This window comes from Myxine glutinosa, chromosome 7, assembly GCF_964187855.1.
Source record: "Myxine glutinosa chromosome 7, kmMyxGlut1.1, whole genome shotgun sequence".
NCBI classification, from domain to species: domain Eukaryota; kingdom Metazoa; phylum Chordata; class Myxini; order Myxiniformes; family Myxinidae; genus Myxine; species Myxine glutinosa.
This window is the reverse complement of record NC_136267.1, coordinates 93257429-93279979: the sequence shown is the minus strand read 5'-3', so window position 1 is coordinate 93279979 and position 22551 is coordinate 93257429. Positions and strand designations below refer to the sequence as shown.

Below are 22551 nucleotides of genomic sequence, written 5' to 3'. Positions count from 1 at the left end.
CCGCTCTCTTTGTCATGATCTCTTCCCCCATCCTCACCAAGTGTCCAATCCATCTCAGCCAGCATTTCACCAATCTCCCCATCAAGCCCATCTTTATGCCAATCTCCTCCGTCAGTTCGTTCATTGTTCTTCTATCCACCTTATTTTCTCTCGTAATCCTCCTGACCCAGTTGTTCTCACAAAACTGAAGCCTCTGTTGTTGTCTCTTTGTCAGTACCACTATTTCCAGACCCTAAAGGTAGATTGGCATTGGACATGAGATCAGAACATTCCCTTTCAATTTCCTTGATACATTTCTGTCTACCATCACTCCCTCCACCCCCTACATGGATTCACATCCACCTGAATCCTCCTCGGCACCTCTGCCATCCCTGCTCCCCCGAGATACTCATACCTATTTCCTTGTCTGATCTCCTTCCCCTCTAACCTGACATTCATTTACTTTCTCTGCTTCTCGACCCACATCACCTCAGTCTTCTCCATGCTCTTCTTCAGCCTATGCTTCCCAAATGCCTCCCCCCACTTCCCAATACTTCCTACATCTCCCGCCTACTCTCCACCACAATAACCAAATCATCCACATACTACAACATCCTCCCCAGAATACCCCTCATGTTCACCTTCCTGCTTCCCAGCTCCATCACCATGATAAACATGAGTGGACTGACGGTGCTTCTCTGCCTCAAACTGATGTTCACACTGAACTTTTCAGACATCCCAGGACCAACCAAAACTCTTCCCTTCATTCCCTTGTATATCCCTTCCACCAACGTAACTTCAGCTGCTGGCACTCCCATCCATCTCAGTGTCGCCATCACCATTTCCCTCGGGACATTGTTATAGGCCTTCTCCAGGTCCACAAATCTCAATGCCATTTCACCTTACACCTCCAACCTCTTCTCCATTGACTGTCTCAGCAGGAACATCTCATCCGTCATCCTATTACCCTTTCTAAACCCTTGCTGCTCTTCTTCTATCCCCATTTCCACACTCTTCCTTATCCTCCTGTCCAGAATCCTCTCCAGAACCTTCATGGCAAGACTTCTGAGTGTAACACCGCTGTACCTCCCCGGATCTTGAACATCCCCCTTCCCCTTCCATATCGGCACAATTAACCCTGTCCTCCAATCCTCTGGAATTGAACCCTCTGTCATACATACAGCTTTTTCATACAACTGACTGACTTCGCCTGCTGCAATTTATCATAAGTGTACCCACTTCATCAATGCCTGGCACTCTTCCTTTCTTCATCCTCTTCAATACTGTCTGCACCTCCTCCTCCGTGATCTCCACCAACTCCACTTTCCCCTCTACATAACACGGTAGCTCCAGTTCGTCGTTGTTTCTTAAGGGGGTTTAGGGATCTTATGGATCTTTAAGGGTCATGAGGGTCTTATTGGTCTTCATGGTCTTAAGAGGTCTTTGGGGTATTACTTCAGGGCCTTAGGGGTCTTATGGGTCTTAAAGGGTCATGGAGGTTAAAAGTGTCTTAAAGGTCTTCGGGATATTAAGGGGTATTAAAGGGTATTAAGGGTTTAAAGGGCCTTGTGGGTCTCAAAGGTATTGGGGGGTGGGGGGGGGGTGGGGTCTTTAAAGGGTCTTCAAAGGTCTAAGTTGTCTCAGCAGTCTGAAGGATCGAAAGGTTTAAAAGGTACATTCCAATAGTACGTAATTAATAGACATATAGTCACATGGTTTCACCACCACCGTGTTTTTCATATATATATATATATATATACTATGAAGGGGGCCTAAGGGGTCTAAACGGTGTATGTGTCTCAGGGGGTCAATTCGTCGTTTCAAGCTGCAGTAAAGAAATTACAGTATACAAAAAAAAAAACAACTCAGGAGTGAAACACGGTAATAACGGGACAATTGACCTCTTCACGACTACTTAAATCCGCTATTTATGTGCATGGTGTTCATAAATCTGATCCGAAAAAGTTTTGTCGTGATTGACTTTTGGAGCTCAAAGCAGTAAAGTCACAAACCAACAAATAGTCAGGTTCACTATGTAATTTCGTTGGAATTTTTGGGGGATTTGGAAAACTATATATTTTTGGAAACTATATTGTATAGTCAGTCAGAAAACCAATGTTGCTATTTGCACAGACTCCTGTATGGCGACCATCTTGGATTTTCAAAATTGCCGCCGTATAACTAATTTTTCTCAATATCTCAGCTTCTAAATAACATAGAGCTTTGATTCTAACGGCTAAACATACATTTTCAAGGGCCTCGAATCCAATGGTAACAAGTTCGATAAGCTAGACATGACCATAGAGCTCCTATGTGGCGGCCATCTTGGATTTTTCAAACTGGCCGCCGTAAAACTGATGTAACTCACCTTCTAAAGAGCACAGAGCTTTGATTCATCATTGAGTAAAGTCATCATCATCCTCATCATCGCTTTCGTTCATCACATCTTGAGAGTCCTCATCATTTTGGCACTGGATGTCACACTGACAAAGGTCTGTACAAGCCAAGTTGTTTGTTCTGCAGGAACATCTAGAACTAGATGAAGAACAGTCTGTTTTGCACTGACATCTAACCATTTGAATGATGGCCTTGGGGGCTGGAGGCTCCTCAGTTGTGGTTGGTTTCACTTGTCCATCCGTGTCTTTGTAAAAGCCGTTTTGCAGGGGATTCAGCTGAGGATCCTGTTGAGCAATGCTTGCCTGACCCCACACTCTGACTTGGATATGGACTCTAAGGATGTGCTGCTTGAGAGCTCCAAGAGTAGGAGGAAGCCTGTCACTTTCTGCCATGTGTTTGCAAAAGAGATACCATCGTAGTTCGGGGATGCTGTCGATGTGGATGCCATTTGGAGAGTAAGTAGCGCATACAAAGTTAGCTAGTGTGGACAACATGTCCTCCGTCACTTTAGTTGCATCTGAAAGCATTCGCACGGTGTCTATGACATCTTCACTTGCTTTGAGGTAGACATGCAGCCAGGTTGCTTTGCCTATTCGAGAGAACCTCCCAGTGTTGTCTGCCCCTGTGAAAGCATGAAAGGCTGGCAACGCCTTTGCTCTTTCGACCCCTAGAGCTGTCCACAGTGGCTCTATTTGAAGTATTCCAGATGCCATGGAAATGGATGTATTCCTCAGCAGTAGGTCATAGTTTGCTATGACTAGTACCAGGACATCTGTGTCGGGAGAGAAGAACACCAACTGCGCATCATGTGTGTTTCGCTGGGATGCCAGCACGGCCTGGTGGATCAACAGGGTGTCAGCTTCTTCATGGTTGTTGTCCTCGAAGAGCAGGTCACTGTTGCTCCTAGTACGCCCTGAAGCAGACGTGATGATCAACTTGGATGAGTGACTGTTGTATTCTAGAGTTTTCGCTGCCAGATAGTCAGTCAGATCAGCCTTTGTTTTGTCATGAGAAAGGAATCTGCTCATTGGGATGTGTTTGATGTTGGTGTCATCTCTGACTTGATACTGTACTGCATCCTTTCCTTGCCTTCTTTTAGCCCTGGTAGCACTCTTCAGAGAATCGTTTTTGTATGTGTCAAAGACCAGTATGATCTCATCACAATCTTTTGTTAGAGACATGAGTCTGTCATTGAAGCATTCACACAGATCGTTGACTTTCACTACAGTGGCTGGTTTCTTTGTCAGCTTATGCACAAGTACCATCCCATCCACCAGTGCAATCTTCCGACTTGTAGGTTTACTAGATGTGGATGCCATAGTTCTTGTGTCCATTGGATCTTCTTGTAGAACACTTGCAGCTGGTGTCTGCTGCTGATCTTCGGGGTGAATTTCTGCTCTTGCTAACTTGTCAAGGAGATGAATTAACTTCGACTTGTCAGTGCATGGAAGAATTGTCCCATCTGGAGCAAACAGTGCTCTCGGTGTCACAGTGAACTCGTAATTTCCGATGGCATATTTCTGGTTGACGTCTCTGTTTGACTTGGCAAGGACCATGAGCCTTCCGTACAGTTCCTTAGTCTCCTTCAGATCCACAGTCCTGTCTCTGAGTTTCACTGTGGTTCTCTTGTTCCCAGACGTGAACATCTTGTTGTTCTCCTTCTTGACTGGTGCCCAGAGGCTAACATCTCCATTGATACGCTCCGACACGTAGTCTTCATACAACTTCTGACCAGTGACATCAATGTTCAAGATCTGTGGTACATACTCGTCTGGGATGTAAGCATTCGTTATCACATTGTGCAGCTTGTCACCTTCAGTGTCAAATGGATTCCCGTGACTCAGTATCGCAGCCTTGATCTTGTTGATTGCTTCATGCTCCCTCTTGACTGCACTTGGACCAAGGTCATGATGTTCTGTGATCTTGTCACCTTCCAGGCCAAACTGACTCTTGAAGTCTTTTGACAGGCGTGATAATTCTGGTGTAACCATGAAGAATCTCTGTCTAGCATTGGCATTGTTAGAGATGCCAATCAGTCCAGAGTGAATCTTCATCAGCTTGTCCAGATTTTAGATTTTGTTGGATTGTTTTTGGGATTTAGAAAAATCAAAGCTCCGTCTTATTTAGAAGATGAGATCCTGAGAAACATCAATTTTACGGCGGCCAGTTTGAAAAATCAAAGATGGCCGCCACATAGGAGCTCTATGGTCATGTCTAGCTTATCGAACTTGTTACCATTGGATTCGGGGCCCTTGAAAATGTATGTTTAGCCGTTAGAATCAAAGCTCTATGTTATTTAGAAGCTGAGATATTGAGAAAAATTAGTTCTACGGCGGCAATTTTGAAAATCCAAGATGGCCGCCATACAGGAGTCTGTGCAAATAGCAACATTGGTTTTCTGACTGACTATACAATATAGTTTCCAAAAATATATAGTTTTCCAAATCCCCCAAAAAATCCAACGAAACTTTAAATCTGGACATACTGAACCTGACTAAAACGCAAATTTTGCTTTTATATATACAGTATATACTACAGTGAGGTACCCGTGCTACGCACAGGTGGGAGGCCCAATGTAAACAGACAATGTGGAAATGGTGAATGCGAAACCATGAGCCTATGAATTGCACATTCCTGTGCCACCTTCAGTCAAACGTCAGGCATGGACAGTCGATTCGTTAAGGGCTTTGGCAAAAAAACTCACTGCAGCTGAATGGTTCTGTATACCTCCTGCAATGGCGAAACTGCAAATGGCGACTTCACGAATGTCACGGTTGGAACCCTCACATCATTCGCTTTAAACTCAAACTTTCTATATTTTCATTCCAAACAGCATACCTCCAATCACAAATTAATACTATAGCATTGATGTAACAAAATATAATGTTACAAACACTTGTGAGGTAAATGAATAGACGCTATTCTGACATGATAACCAATACAGACAAATCTGCCGTCATGAAAGGGCGGATATGAAACACCTTGTACCGATCAAAAATCCAAATCATAATTGTACCTATAGATCAAAACACCTTGAACGGTATTGAGGAATTGATAAAACGTCTCCCCACCTTCGGATAGATAAAATTGGCATAGTTTGGGTGGAAACTCAAAATTACAATTGTATTGAGATATTATCAAACCAGCGAATGTTTCAGCTGAACCCGTGATCGGGTGTTTACTTTTGGATCGGGAGCAGATTAGTACGGATCGAAAATAAACATAACAATTATATTGAGGAATTTATGAAAACTCCCACCTACCTGCTTAGGACACCTGCTGAGTGCGAGGATCCCAAAACGTTCCACTGAAGGTTTGGCACAGTTTATCTCAAAACTGAGGAAGTAGTTCAGTGACAGATGGACAGACAGACAGACGAACACTCCTGTTTTATAATATAGATATAGTAGGGTACCCGTCAAATGTACATGCAGTATACAGTGCCCTCCAAAAGTATTGAAACAGTGAAGTCAAATTTGTTATTATTGCTAAATACACAAGGAATTTGGATATGAGATCAAAACATGAATATGAGGCAAGAGTACAGAAGGTTGCCTTTTATTTCTTGGTATATCTATGCACATACAGTATGTTTCACCATTGTAGAACAATAGTACTTTTTATGTTTAGTCCCTCCTTTTTTGGTAAGCATAAGTATTGGAATATATTAACTGAAAGTGAATTAAAGTAGTATATGAATGAATGAATGATCGTTTTAAGGCCATTTTCCCCGCTAGAGTGGGGGTTAGCCTTGCGGGCCCCATGACAATCATGGTTCCCTATTTGAGGCAAATGTTTTTATGGCTGGATGCCCTTCCTGACACCAACCCTTCGTCGCCTCTTACGATGCGCAGGGCTACGGTGTACCTATTCTAAACCGGGGTACACACCGGGATCATTCATCCCAGCAAGCTGGTACTCAAATTTGCCGACCTCGGAAGGATGACAGGCTGAGTCAACCCCCCTGGTGTTAATTCAGCGATCGACCGGGATTCGAACCCAGGATCCTAGGATCCCTAACCGCTAAGCCAACACCAGGCTGAATTAAAGTAGTATAATAGTTAGTATTTGGTTGCATATCCCTTGCATGCAATAACTGTGTCCGATTGACATCACCAAACTCTTGGTATCTCCCTTTCAGATGCTTTGCCAAGCATTTACTGCAGCAATTTTCTATTGTTGTTTATTTTGGGTGTTTCTGACTTTAGTCTCCTCTTCCACAAGTGAAACGCATGTTCCATTGGATTTAAATCAGGAGATTTACTGAGTCAGTCTGAAACCTTCCACTTTTTCCATGATGAACTCCTTGGTTGCATTGGCAGTGTATTTTGGGTCGTTGCCTTGCTGCATGGTGAAGTGCCACCCAATTAGTTTGGAGGCATTTTCTTGTACATAGCAGACAAAATGTTTCTGTTCGCTTCCAAATTCATTCAGCTGCCGCCATCATTAGTTACATCCTCAATAAAGCTGAGTGAGCCAGTTCCAGAGGCAGCCATGCAAGCCCAAGCTATGGCACTACCTCCACCATGCTTCACAGATGAGGTAGTATGCTTTGGATCATATGCAGCTTCTTCCTTTCTCAACATTTTCCCCCATTCCATCGCTTGGGTAAAGGTTTATCTTGGTCTCATTTGTCCATAAAACTTTGTTCCAGAACGTACTGGCTAACCTCTGTACTTATTGGCAAATTCGAATCTGGCCTTTCTATTTTGTTGCTGATGAGAGGTTTGCATCTTGCGGTGTGGCCTTTGTAATTCTGCTGCCGTAATCTTCTACGAACGGTAGATTGTGATACTTTCACCCCTGCATTCTGGAGGTTGTTGGTGATGTCACTGACAGTTGTTTTAGGGTTGGTCTTCACAGATCTGATGGTTTTTTTTGTCTTCAACTGCAGTTGTTTTCCTTGGCTGACCTGGCCATTGTCTATTGCTAAGTACACTCGTGGTTTCTTTCTTTTTCAAGATATTCCAAATTGTTATATTTTCCATGCCCAATTTTTGTGCTATGGTTCTAATTAAATTATTCTGTTCTTTCAGCTTCCAAATTGCTTGCTTTTCTTTCATAGACAGTTCTCTGGTCTTCATGTTGGTTTATGCCTATGGACTCCAAGGACAGACTCCCAAAGCAAAAGCAAAGGCTAAAACGAAGACTAGACATTCACAGCTCTTTTATGTGTGAACAATCAATGCAACAAGAAACACCTGAGCAACAAGAAACACCTGTCAGTCATTTTTTCCAATACGTATGCTTACCTAAAATGGGGGGACTGAACATAAAAAGTGATATTGTTCCACAATGGTAAAACATATATGCATACAAATACCAAGAAAAATTAGCTGCCCTTCTCTACCTTTGCCGAGAAAAAACCTGACCAAAGCTGATCTTCTACACTCTTGCATCATATCAATATTTTGATCTTAAATCCAAATTTATTGAGTATATAGCAATAATAGCAAATTTTCCTTCACTCTTCCAATACTTATAGAGGGCACTGCATATGATCTGCTAGTTGCATCATTAGTGAAGTTAGGCTGTGCTGCTGATGCGATGCGCTCATAAGGGCAGAAATTTGTAACTTTGGCCATGGTACTCATGGAATACAATGGCCTACTCTTTTTGAAAGTCGCCATGGCATATTTAGCATCCACCAGTGAATGATAGCAGATGGTCTGTCCTCCCAAAAGCAAGTCTTCATGGGATGATTTGCTATGGGCTTTGTATATGGCAAAACAATGTGGTTACTTATTTATTATAGAATTGAGAGATTTTACTTTTACAAAGTGGAAAGATCACCATTTGTGTTTAAACAGCCAGCTGTAGTATAGCTGCTGGGGTCACCACAGCTGTGAGGAACTCATACCCCCGGCAGAGACACGCGTTGAGAAATAGCTTGAGGATGAGATTACAGAATGCAAGACTTACCAAAGAGCTTTATTTGGATCATGAACTATTCGTCCCACGATGCACCACTGCGAGCATGTAGGGATCACCATTGGAATGCTACTCAGCAGCCCATGATTTACAAACTCACAAGTGTATCTTGTGAGCAGGATAAAGTCATCCTTGGAGAAAAGAAAATATGAAAGAGTAAGAGAGAGCAGCAATGAAGTGTTATGCTGTACCGAAAAAGCTCAGATGAAGTTTCTATTTGATGTAGATAGACAACTTATAGTTACAAGAGGAGTTTTCAATGGTGCAAGGGGGGAGGGTCAGAGGGTTAAAATGGCACGCAAGGGTTGTAAGAGTGGATAAGATTCGGTGTCGGAACATGAGGGCATTGGCCAATCCTTAACACAAACTGTGTTTCAGCTTCCTATCAGGAGATACCCAAGAGGCCTAAGGTGCTGGATGCATCACCTTTATTTATTCCTTCCTTCCTGCAGAAATTTCCAATGAGTGCTTGTCGGCCAATGCCAAGTCATGCGAGGACTGTATCCAGGCGGACAGTCAATGTGCCTGGTGTAAGCAGGAGGTAATCTCGGGTTTTCAACAACTTATTGTACTTATAAATAAAGTTGCTCTTTTACATCAGATATTGGAGATCTTTTTCTAAACCCAAGGGTAATTTGAGTGACAGATATACAATACATTAGTAAAGGAACCATGAAAAAAGAAACTTTGCTCAAAATGTTCTGTATGCTGTGGCAACCTTTAAATTAGCAACTGTGCAAGTATGCCATGATTGTTAGGATATAAAAGTGGAACTAGAAACCATTCATTTTCCTGTTTAACAGAACTTCACTGGTCCGGGAGAGCTCACGTCCGCGCGTTGTGATGTTGTGGAGAACCTCTTGCACAGATGTCCACAGAAGTACATCGAGAGCCCGCATGGTCAAACAGTGATCGCACCTGCCAGACCTCTCACTGCAGACCGTCGTGACCGATCAAGACCTGAGGACATCACACAGATTGCACCACAGGAATTAACCCTCACCCTACGATCAGGTACATGTACTGAGTATAATTTCGTTGACAAAGCATCAGAAGTTTTAGTAATAACAACCACCACCACCAGGGACGTTGAGAGCACGGGCACGGGCCCTGGGCCCTGAGCACGGGCCCTGGGGCAAGCAAACTCTCAGACCCCCCCCTAAATCTCCCACCCCCCCCCCACTACCATTTCTCTTTCATAAATTTTTAAAATAACCTTTAAAAAAATTAAGATTCTAAATTAGAACAGCACCAAGTTCATAAACAAAGCAAAATCACAGCAGCACCTTTTAGCTTACAGTATAAGTGTCGAAAAGTAAATAAATATAGTATGAATAAATCTATTATATAAGTTGAAGTTCGTGTCTGTCCATGTGTCAGCGGACAATTTCGGTGCTGCTTTTGCTTTTCTAGCCTGGATTTGAATCTTGGTGCAGCTATCAACTCATCTATAACCATATAAGTCATCCCGGTGTTTCACAAGCACCGATTTCACAAGATAAAGAACTTCCCTCTGTGATTTTATTGTGGACATCTTATTGTTTTGTTATAATTTCCATCATTTAAAAAAAATTCAATTGCTCTTGGAACCTCCCATGAATTTGTTTTGTCATGTTTCACCGATGACGTTGAAATATTTACTCCTCACAAAAAACATTAAGCAGCAAAAAATTTGAGGTTTATATTGTATTCATCGTACGTACGTACGTAAAAAAAAAAAAAAAAAAAAAAAAAAAAAAAAATTCATCGTACGTTTAAATGTGTTCCTATTCTGGTTGAAGAGGACCAACACATTGATCTGTACACTCCTTAAACAAGGTTAAGAATCCAAGGTTAAGTTTATACGTTACAACAAAATTGTTGTCTGAAATTAGTGCAAATTGCCTATGATTCCAGTGTACAAATGACCCCAGGCATGGTACATTGACAGAAATTGCTTTATTCACATGTGCAAAGCTATCTTCTCCGACACATCTCACTAGAATGTCCCAAGCATGTTATATTGGATTTAAGATCGTCCTGGCCAGTTCAAGTGAGTGATTTACTGTACCTGAAGTGCAACATTGACAAGATGAGCATGGTGGGGATGGGCATTATCATCCATAAAGATCAAGATGAGACCTTGTTGTTGGCCCAAAGGGATGACTATTGGCGAACTGAGCTCATCCATGTATCCGACACCAGTCATTGCACCTCTCTGTTTAAAGGCAAGATAAGTTCTTTGTCCAAATTGAATCAAAGCCCAGACCATCAGGCTGCCTCCACCAAACCAGTCATGTATCCTAATGGCACAATTAACTATTCGCTCCTCACCTCATCTCCATAATCTAGCACATCCATCATTGACGTTTTGGCAGAATATTAATGAACTAGTGAGGTACCTGTGCTATGCACGGGAGGGAGGGCTACGTCTCAAAAAATTGGTTTGAGAAATTTTATGAAAACTCCTACCCACTTTTGGACACAAATTCCACATGGCTGTGACACTTTCAGCTGAACGACAGGTATGGACAACCAGTTCGTTGTTTCTATACGTGGGCAATGGTGAAACCGCAAGTGCCAAATCCGCAAATATCGCGGGTAGAAACCCTCACATCATTTCCTCATTCTGTTTTGAACTCGATCTCTATATATTGTCATTCCAAACATCATCATTCCAATCACAAATTAATACTATAGCATTAATATAACAAAATACAATGTTACAAACACTCGTGTAATATAAACGCCATTCTGATGTTACATCCGGATCGGGAGCAGTTTTGTTCCGAGTGGGAAATCAAAATCATAATTGTATTGAAGAATTTATGGAACCTCCCACCCACCATAGCACAGCCGCTGGGACCTCAAAATATTCGACAGAAGGTATGGCGGGGTAGTCCTAAAACTGAGGGAGTAGTTCAGGGATGGACGGACAGACGGATGGACACTACTGCTTTATTCTATAGATCAGTGGAAAAAACTTGGCACAAACAGTTCATCCTCCATTTTGCGATGTTTTTTCACCCTGGAATGCACTGCTGCCAATGATGCTGGGTTAAAATGATGCAGAGGGGGGCTTTCCAGACCTCATACCACTGATAAGAAGCCTCTTCTAAGCTACCTGGATAAAAACTTTATGGTTCATCGTTCATTACAGGTCAATGAAGAGAGACCATGTTGCAGGTCCTTCTGGCAAGGGTGATAAGATAAGGATCCTCATGAGGGGATGTAGCCCTTTGGGCAATCTGAACGAGGACTCCCCATGAAATGTACCATCCGATGGATGATACCTTGTTATTGCCATAGAAATGAAACCTGATGAACATTGTTCTGGGAAACAACTGCAGTTTGAGCCATTGTCCTTGAACCATCCTGATGATATGAACCAACTCCAACCATCTTGATGACGTGTAAGCAATGCCTAGCTATTTCTAAACAGACTTGGACCACATGGGCTGCCAATTTGTCGGAGGTATTGACACCAGGCATGGGAATACATGCCACATAGATTTGGTGGGAGACAATTTGCAGGTGTATTCCTAGGTTCGCTCAGTTCAGGAGAAGATAATTGTGTTACTTAAACGTGTCCCCAACCATTTTTTGAACATGCATGGTCCAATTTTGTTCAAACTTGGCACAAGCACAGCACATGACAGCATATACATGCACCTCACTTTATTTTGTGATTGATCAAAGATGGCCGACTTGTAGACTGGCGGCCATTTCAGTTGTAAAACAAAATCCGATATTGAACACCTCCTCAACCATTTCTCGGACATGCATTTACCGATGTTCTTCAAACAAAATGAAGCACACACAAAATGAATGATAGGTTACATGATACAATTACAATGATAAAACCACAAGGATTATTACATTTTAAGTCTTTTTTTTTTTTCTTGTTTCTAGTCGTTTATCCTTCAGCAAAAGGATTACTTAGACAATGAAACTTGGACATGAGAACAAACTTGAGCTATGAATTTAATTTACTTGTATATCCCTATTTTACTTTAACTCAAAGGTGAAAGTAAACCCAAAGTCATACTCTTTATAAAGGTACCATGGGTTGCACGGTGTACATCGACGTTAGCAGACTGAACTTCTACATCGAGGACCAGGTAGCATACCATTGTGTAGTTTCACAAGTGCAGGTTTATATCCAGATTTGATTTTTAAACCACTGATTTTGACCCAAATTTGTGTCGTCCGCAGGAGAACCACAGGGCTTCGATTTACATTTCCGCCGGGCAGAAGACTACCCCATTGACCTGTACTACCTGATGGACCTGTCCTACTCCATGGCAGATGATCTAGAGAATGTGAAAAAACTTGGTACAGAATTGCAGCAGCGCATGAAGGACATAACGAGTGACTTCCGAATGGGTATGCACTTGTCTATCACTTTGCACCAATGTTCCTGGCTTTGTAAGAACCGACGTGGTTATGCAGACAGACGACGATCTACGAGTATTTGCAGTACACGGGTGCATTGAAATCTAAAGTTATAAAATCCAATTACGTTTAACACTTGGAACCCTTGCGGCCGATTTACTGGTTGCTATTCAAACCTCCATAGAGCGGCGAATACATGCTTTATTTATTTATTTTTTATGGTCTAAAGCCAGTATTAGAGCTACTTTTATACATGGTCTCAGGATAATTTTCCATTTCAGCGGCTCCGTTAACACCTAACCTTTGGTCTGCGTCACCGCTAGTTGCTCATGAAGTGTGAGTGACGTTTTTGTGGAGAATATTTGTGTATCGGAAAGCCGGGCAATAACTGCTGATTTGACTGGCACCACGAAGCAGAGTGTTAGCGATAAACTCAAAAAGAAGAAAACAAGACATTCTATGATTCAAAATATAATTTATTTGTAATTTACAGGGATAGAAAACATTTTTAGTCAGAAAACCGAAATAATACTATATTGTATTCAAAGAATACTTACCTCACGCAGTCAACTTGGTGCACGCCCACTCTTCTGTTTATTAAGGGTTCTTTTTTTTTATCCATATGGCTGCCATACCATGTGACCGATGACATCATGAATTTATATTCTCTAATATAATTGTTGCGCAGATCACGCTCAGGAAATTTCAAACTGATTGGACTAAGCATTGTACTTGTCCAATGAAGTCATAAATAAGGCATCAATGACGTCATTGTTAACAGCTCTTATTCCTTATGTGGAGTTCTTTACAATGGAGACATGTTTCAATTTTTTCCATCGAGCGGTTTTGGAGACATGGAGGTGCAACGTTTTTAGGTTTTTCCAAGATGGCGCCTGCATCACACGACCTATGAAGTCATAATTATCATTTTTTAAAAATCCACAGGAGGAGGCGCTCCAATGGTGAAAATTTTGTGTCCATCAGACCAACAATTGCAGAGAAAAAAATTCATACTGATCGGATCAAGTGTTGTATTTGCCGAATTATGACGTCATAATGCAGGCACCGATGACATCATCATTAACATATCTTACGGTATTTCCCATGTGGAGTGAGTACTTGACAATGAGCCATGTTTCAATTTTTCCATTGAGTGGTTTTGGAGATACAGTTGAGGTGCAAAGTTTTTCCAAGGTGGCGTCCATACCACGTGACCTATGACGTCATAATTATCACGAAAAATGATACAGGAGGAGATGCCCCTATGGTGCAAAAGTTCGCGTCAATCGGACCAATGTTTGACAAGAAAATTGATTTTTAAAATGCAGACACATACAACATACTTACGCATGTACGCACGCTAGCCGATCACTTAACCCCACATTTTGCTTCGCGGGCGCAGGGTAACTAATTTCAACCTTTCAGTGATTTTTCTCGAGGGAGCCCTGGGTGGGGAGGTGAAAGTCGCAAGAGCTCAGGGTTCAAAAGGTTCAAGCTTTCAAGGCCAAGAAAGCACTTTCTCAGCATTATTAGGACAAACGTGTGACTTTTTAAGTTATGATCACAGATCCATTTGGCAAACTCGAACTGTGACAATTAAAGTACTTCCCTTGCTATTTATTCATTTAAACACTGTCCTGCATTTGGTCGGAGACGGCGACATTAAAATGAGCTCCGTCCGACCGACCGACCGACCGACTGATCATCTGTCCATTAACATTTGTGTACGCAATATTTCCAAAAGCGAATTAAGGTCACTGAAGCAGCGTCGTGAGGTGTTGAGCACAAAAGTAGCGTATTGAGGTGTTGAGCACTAAAGCAGCGTCGAGGTGTTGAGCAATGAACCCAATCCCATTGAATTATTCATATTCCGTATGCAGAATGGAAACTAATATACAAAGGTTCCACCATCTCCACGGGACGACGCTACTGAGTCTATGTCGTCGTCGCACAATCATATACGACCTCAAACAAGGAAATGAGGCCATTTGGCCCATCATTGCTGTGTCGTCCTCTCGGGTTATGTTTTGCTTTTTGCATGATTGCCTTGCCTCAAGTCTAAACAGGAGTGAGAATTGCTTAGCAATACACGTCCACTACCGATGTGATATTTTCAAGTCCAAAAAGGGTGAAACTCTGAAAAATTGACAAAACACCCTGAAACTCAAACCTTTTCTGTAACTTATCATAATAAAGCCATGAACTAAGTTTTAGTTGAATACCTTCAAGGTTATGGGGAAAAAGTCTGAAAAACCACATGTGGGACGGACGGACGGATAGACAGCAAACCTATAGTCCCCTACCGGTTTCCCTGTTTTTAATTGGGTGACCCAACTTGTTAGAAAATAAACCCTTGCCATGATCTTTCCTGGGAAAACCACATTTCCAAGCTGGCCTTCAAAGCCAGTCGCTGACTGGGCATCCTTCGTCGTGTGAAGTCCTTCCTTGACACACCTGAGCTCCTCACCACATACAAGGCTTTCATCCGCAGCTCAATGGAATACTGTTTCCCCCTCTGGGCCGATGCTCCTGCCTCACACCTAGTTCGGCTTCACGCTGTTGAAACCAAAGCTTTCAGAATCATTGGAATGTCCCGCGATCAAGCTAACTCCGTAGGCCTTTCACTCACTCAACACAGTTAGGTTGGTGGTCTTTCTGTCTTCTTCCGACTCCTCTCCGGCCTTGCTCCCCCAGCTCTCTCTGGGCTTTGTCCCCCAAATATTCCTACAGGTCGCACAAGATCTGCCTGCAACCCTCTTATGGTTAAACTGCCAAAATCAAGACTCTCTGCTCACCTTCACGCCTTCATTCCTCTTTTCTCCTGCCTTTGGAACAAACTCCCTCACTCTCTTCAATGCCACTCCTCCCTCCAGGTCTTTAAAACAGCTGTTCACCACCATCTTTTATCTTCCCCCATCCAAAACCTTGTTCTTTTCTACCCCCGTTAATTCACCCCAGATCCACTTTTCTGAAATACAGACTTCTTTCCTGGAAGTCCCAGCAGTGTCCATGTATTTTACACCTCTCCCACCCCATCCCCTCCCCCACCCCGAAGCTCTCTCCCTCCCACAGATCTCCCGATGTCCCTGTTCACTGTTGTTGTACTTGTGTGCTTCCCCCTCTCTCCCCATCTTGTCTCCCGCTCCCTTTATCATATGTTTTATGTGTCAGTTTGTCTTTTTGTGATTAATATATATATATATATATTGTCGCGATCCCGGCTGTGAAATGGTTCCCAGCACGGAATACGGACGTTAATGTCCGGGCTTCAAGTAGTCCACGGAGTGGACAGAGAGAACTCAATAAACACAATTGTGTTTTAATCGGCCTTCTAGGGGTAAGGCACGATGCTTTATTGGCTCGATCACAAAAACCATAAATGGTAACAGAATGGAATACACTGCACAAAGCCTGCAGGAACTGTCGGCCCCAGAAGCTCCAAACAGGACGCAGGCAAGATCACTCGCGGTTCCAATCGACGATCTCCGGGACTCGGAGAGTAACAGAGTCGAATACACCGCACAAGGCCTGCAGGACGGTCGGCCAGCAGCTCCAACACGACGCAGGCAATATCTGACTCACGGTTCCAATCCACGAGATCCGGGAATCACTCGTTCTCTTCCGGAGTTACTCACTCGTAAAATACAGAACGGTAAACGATCAGCCCAACGCGGCTGTCGTGAAGATTAAGGGAAATCCCTTTATCTATTTCCCACTCGGAGCCTTCGAGCCGCGTCCGTTGCATAAGATGGCGACCGCGCTCTCTCGACTCTCCACCCATCACGTGCCGAATCGCCTCCCGATCGCGTGAGGCTCCAAGGAGGCCACGTCACGCGGTGGGCGGGGCACCAAATCTGGGTGAGAACAGGTGGTTTCACCGGTGGTTTCTCACAATATATATATATATATATATATATATATATATATATATATATATATATATATATATATATATATATATATATATATATATATATATATATATATATATATATATATACATATACATATATATATATACATATACATATATACATATACATATATATATATATATATATATATATATATATATATATATATATATATATATATATATATATATATATAAATAAATAAATAAAACCTAAACTAATTTTGGGGTTTTAGTATCTTACAGCAGGCTGAAGTTTAAAAAGGAACAATAAAATCAGTCTATTCTATACAATATTGTATTTAATAGGGAATATTGAGATTGTAATGAAATTAATGCGCATATTGTGAGATTGCAATTCAGGGAATTTGACGAATTGTATACAGAGATTGTAAAACTATGGTATGGTGGATGTAGACCCTTTTAGGAAATAGCCCAAACCCGTTAACCCATGCCATTCTATTTTGCACCATACTGCAGCAGAAATAGATCACAACATCAATAAATAATAAGAAACAGCCATTAGCCATTGGCAGTCAAACAAGATTTTTTTTTAATATTCTGAGACCGTTTTTTTTTGACAGGTTTTGGATCGTTTGTGGACAAGACCACGATGCCCTTTATCAGTATGACGCCCAAGATGGTGCAGAACCCATGCACAAACAATTTGAATGGCCAGGTGTGCACGAGTCCCTTCAGTTACAAGAACGTACTACCTCTGACCGCTGATGGAGCAGAGTTCAACCAGCTGGTGGGCAAGCAGCAGATCTCTGGGAATCTGGACTCGCCTGAAGGGGGATTCGATGCAATGATGCAAGCTGCAGTCTGTGGGGTGCGTACCTTTAATTTATCATTATGATGATAATAAATAATTATATTTACTGTAGTATAGCTTAGAAAACATTATCACAGGTCTGGAGAATGGTTCAGATGAACAAGAAAGTAAGGATCACATCTCAAGCTGTATTATCCTTCGGAACTGTGTCCACGTATATTTTGGGAAGGATCGGAAGACAAGTGAAGACGTCCGAGTAGCAGTCAATGAGTGAATGCATAAGAAAGACTGAAGGAGCTAGAGGAGATGACATTCTAAGAGATATTTTTCGAATATGAGTGCTTGATAGGAATATGGATGGAAAAGGTCATGAGAAAGACATATAATAGCTCTCATATAAAAGACATATAATCTATCTATAATTCCACTAATCTCTGTCTGTGTGTGTGTATGCGACCGCTGTTTCTCGACAACTACCGGTCCGATATACTTGAAACTTGCCAGGTATATTGCTGGGGACCCGAGGATGTGCCTTTTCAAGGTTTCATATTAATCGGACAAGTAGTTACCGAGCTATGTCCAAAAAACGATTCAACCAATCAGAGAGCAGCGAGTTATCACGTGTGCCGAACGTGGCGAACAGACTCTGCCTCGGACGGCACATTTGAGAGTGTATTCATTTATTTCACGTTGGCAAACTATGTTGGCGTTAAACTATGTTTTAAAACTAATTAAAACTACTTTGCGATTCATCGTAACTGCGATTCGTAACTGCCGTTCGCTTTGGCTTTGCGAATGAACCAAACCATTTCATGTAAATAGAGGGGGGGGGATTGTCACCGGACTCGCAAGCCGTTCGCTTTGGCTTTGCGAATGGACCAAACCATTTCATGTAAATAGAGGGGGGGGATATAATTTTAGATATATATATAGTACGGGCATGCCCTAGTAATAATAATAATAATAATAATAAATGTAGAATTACAATGGTATCATCCAATGGTCCTGTCCTGCACAATCTCCGCTGAGAGCACTGTAAAGATTTGAGAAAAAAACTCATCTAGTGAAATGTTGTGAGAAAATTTCTGACAACCACGTGGAGTATCTACCACCACTGTATCTACCACCTTTCATACAACACCACTGATAATGCACTCAACACTGTATCTACCACCTTTCATACAACCGGAACCACATGGAGTGAAACCGAAAAGAAATGAGACTCGGTAGAGATAGAAAATAGTCCTTCCCTGGACAACATTATACGAGCACTTTTTCTTTAGGAAAGGCTTCCCCCTAAGTCCACATGATGATGTTATGGCGAAGGGATGACAGGCTCACATGGGCATATCATCCTCAGAAATAGTTTTTATTTGTTAAAGAGTGTTAAATATACTCATAACGCCAGACTCGGTGGGATAATTAAAACACTTCAAAATTTTGTTTTATGGTGTAGTGATCATTTTCTTAAGTTGAACATTCAGAAGACTAAAGAGATTACTTTAGACTTTCGGAAATCCAAACCTCAGTTACTCCCAGTTATGATCAATAATGTTTATATTGGGACTGTCCACTCCTATAAGTATTGTCGTGTCGTAGGCTCGCAAACGCGATATGCCTCAGTGCCGGGATCTTTGGTTCCGTGAACAACCGAAATGTGGTAAGTTAAACTGCGCTCAAATACGAGTTACCCTGCGCTCGGATTGACCTTACTACCTCAAGGTTATTCCCAATTAAGCTGAATTCAGTGGCGGAACGTGTGCGAGACGAAAGATGGGAAAATGTATCTTACCTTTATAAGGGTTGATTTTCAATAAAATAAAAAAGATACGGGTAGAAGAGATGGATGGGACGTGAGGAACGGAGCAACAACAAACCAATCAACACGAGAGACACATATTGGGACAGGGGAATAGGCAAACTTGTATACTGTACAATGATTGCAGGAAGTGCCATCTTCCGGGCCATCCCTCCTCACGGGGCGCCCCCAATAAAAAATTGTCTTCCATCCACTCAAGACCTTGCTCTACAGCTAAGGTCGCCACCATGGCTTGGGGTGCCCTTGCAAAAACGGTTCATGATCGGTCCGTTGAAGCGCAAAGCCCTTCCATTGCACCTTTTTGTGGCTGCAAGTCCTCACCTACCCCCCCCCCCCCCCACCCACTAACAGGAGGTGTTTACACATACAATCTTATCCTTAGGTATACTGTCTATATAATACATACGCTTCCTCCTCATCATTACATTTATCAAGCTGACTTTGACATTTTCCTTGTTTACAAGAGTAAATCTATGCGACCTGAAATGCACGGGCCATACTATATTACTATAATCTTAATACATTCTAAATGTGGACCTCCACCCCTTCCACATAACATTATTTAGGCATAATCAAAAATGATAAATCTATCATGTTCATAACACTGTAAATCGCTGATCTCCAAAGGACACCAACGCCAAATACTTTGTTCAGCAACTGAAATAATTTAGAGTTGATAAAACCATTATGAGGCTTTTTTATGCTTCAGTAATTGAGAGTTATTTTGCATGGTTGCTGTGTTTGGTTTTGTGTTTCTACAAGCCTGGTGTTGGGTTAACGGTTAAGGTGGCTGTCTTGAGATCTTATGGTCCTGAGTTCGAGCCCCTGACATGCCATTGAATTAACACCACGTGGGTTGACTCAGTCTACCATCCTTTCAAGGTCGGCATAACGAGTACCAGATGACTGGTATTTGGGGACACTGCATCATCGGCAGCTGATGCAACCAGCAGCCACAGGCTGTACACGAAACAGCACCAGTGTTTCTAGTGTTTCAATTAGTATGTCAAAAAAAGTGATTTGGTAAAACTGCAGAGAGTAGCAAAATAGGCTGGAAAGATCCTTGGAGAAAAGATAGACGCAAGTGTCATCTCTCGTGAACGAGTTTTAATGAAGGCTAAATTGAGAAATCCTATCCACCCACAACATACGTTTTATGAACAGATGGGATCTGATAGGAGGTTAAGAGGTTTGATGTGCAGAACCAGTAATTTTCTGAAATAATTTGTACCATTTTCTGTTCGTGTTTTTAATGGAAGTCAGTAATATTAAAGGGGTCAGTGGATGGCAGTGGGGATACTGGATACTGTAGTTGTCTGTTGAATTGTTCTCTTTGTGCAATTTTGATAGTGGGATTTGTTGCACTTTTCTTGTTATTTTTGGCATCATTTATTATTATTATTATTATTATTATTATTATTGTTATTATTATTACTTGAACATAATATCTATGCAGTAGACCTAAAGTTTCAACCGTATATTCTGCAAAACAGTGAGACTGAGAGAAACCTAACAGGGGTTTTAAAGGGACCGGTTAAATAATTTGACTTATGAGTAAAGTAAAGGAAAAGATGCAAAAAAAAAGTAAAGTAAAGTATAGTTTTGAGTAAATAAATGTACTTTGTCATGTGTTGCGGCCAACCTGTTATATTATATATTAGGAGCTGTTCTCCACTTACATCAGAGCCACCTTCACCTTATAATGTACTATAAGAGCTGGTCTTCCTTATATTGTACTATAAGAGCTGGTCTTCCATTATATTGTACTGTAAGAGCTGGTCTTCCCTTATATTGCACTATAACAGCTGGTCTTTCCTTATATTGTACTATAACAGCTGGTCTTCCCTTATATTGTCCTATAACAGCTGGTCTTCCCTTATATTGTACTATAACAGCTGGTCTTCCCTTATATTGTACTATAACAGCTGTCTTCCCTTATATTGTACTATAACAGCTGGTCTTCCCTTATATTGTACTATAACAGCTGGTCTTCCCTTATATTGTACTAGAACAGCTGATCTTCCCTTATATTTTACTATAACAGCTGATCTTCCCTTATATTGTATTATAACAGCTGATCTTCCCTTATATTGTACTATAACAGCTGGTCTTCCCTTATATTGTACTATAAGAGCTGGTCTTCCCTTATATTGTACAACAAGAGCTGGTCTTCCCTTGTATTGTACTATAAGAGCAGGTCTTCCCTTGTATTGTACTATAAGAGCTGGTCTTCCCTTATATTCTATAAGAGCTGGTCTTCCCTTGTATTCTACTATAAGAGCTGGTCTTCCCTTATATTGTACAATAAGAGCTGGTTTTCCCTTATATTGTACTGTCGCGTGGCCGCCTTTGATTAATATCAGGCGGTCACGGATGCCGATCGTGAAGGCCTTAGCCCCCGAGGCGAAAACTCAATGGCGGATTCCAAAAACCAACAGCTACACCAAAGTGCTAGGGATGGAGGGGAGCCGCGAGTCCCCTGCAGCCTTACCTGTTAAAATCAACCACAGGGAAACTGCGTTCAGGTATATGTACAGAAAATAATATAAGGGTTTATTAAAGTAAAAAAAAAAGGCAAGGACAGGAAAAGCACGCGCCGGTAATGAATATCCTAATCGGGACGTCCCCACACGACAGATCTCAAACACAGACAAGGGAAAGGAATACCAAAATAAATTGTCTCGTCATGCAATTGTGAACGCGCAACTCGGTAATATCTGTCCGTTGTCTTCAATCTCCGTTGCCCACACGTGGCTCCTTTCGTCCAGCGGCACGCCTCGCTCCAAGCTCCAAAACACCGAGCACCGAGTACCAAGCACCACGAGGTCGACCCTCGCGCACGGTCGACAAGCCAACTCGGATCGCACCAGTACTGCCAACTCAAACCGTGAACTGCGAACATAACTGGTCAACTGCTCACAACTGACAGGGCCGGGATCTCTGTCTGAACCGCTTGCCAACTGCTCTGGCTGGGAAAACTCTTCTCCACTCCTCAAGTCGGGCAACTCTCTCACTCACTGCCAAGTGTTACGGAGTCGGCCCTAATGATTGTTGTTATGATTATTGTTGTTGGTTCGAAGTATTCTAGATATTATGCTTATTGTGACTTAAGGGAAAGGGTTGTTGTGGTTAAAAGATTTAAAAGCGCTCCTGGTAAAATGTGGCCGGAAATCCGGATCGAGACCGGAAGAGGTGGAGCGAAGAAGAAAGAGGCGGGAGGACATCGCAAAGAGACGTGGTTGTTGAAGCTCTGGCCCGAGCGTTCGACGTACAGTGCGAGTGAACTTTGCGTCCTTGAAGGGAAGTTCGGGCGATAGGAAATATCGCCGGAGTGCGTGGAGCCTGTGTCGTCGGGTATTCTCA

The 22551-nt window shown here is 42.1% G+C and overlaps 1 protein-coding gene and 1 long non-coding RNA gene across 7 annotated transcripts in view; one reads left to right on the top strand and one right to left on the bottom strand.

Moving 5' to 3' along the window:
- The window catches only part of LOC137431420 (integrin beta-1), a 125200-nt gene that overhangs the window by 51470 nt on the left and 51179 nt on the right, over positions 1–22551 (top strand). For all 6 annotated transcript variants that reach the window (XM_078781999.1, XM_078782001.1, XM_068122719.2 and 3 more), the window contains exons 3-6: positions 8760–8848; positions 9111–9321; positions 12502–12672; positions 17179–17426. In XM_078781999.1, coding sequence (XP_078638125.1) covers positions 8760–8848; positions 9111–9321; positions 12502–12672; positions 17179–17426 — 719 coding nt within the window. The remainder of the gene's footprint in view (positions 1–8759; positions 8849–9110; positions 9322–12501; positions 12673–17178; positions 17427–22551) is intronic.
- LOC144892968 (uncharacterized) overlaps positions 8289–22551 on the bottom strand; it is a 23053-nt gene continuing 8790 nt past the window's right edge. Inside the window, exon 2 of the long non-coding RNA XR_013624114.1 lies at positions 8289–9267. This is a non-coding gene — a long non-coding RNA (uncharacterized LOC144892968). The remainder of the gene's footprint in view (positions 9268–22551) is intronic.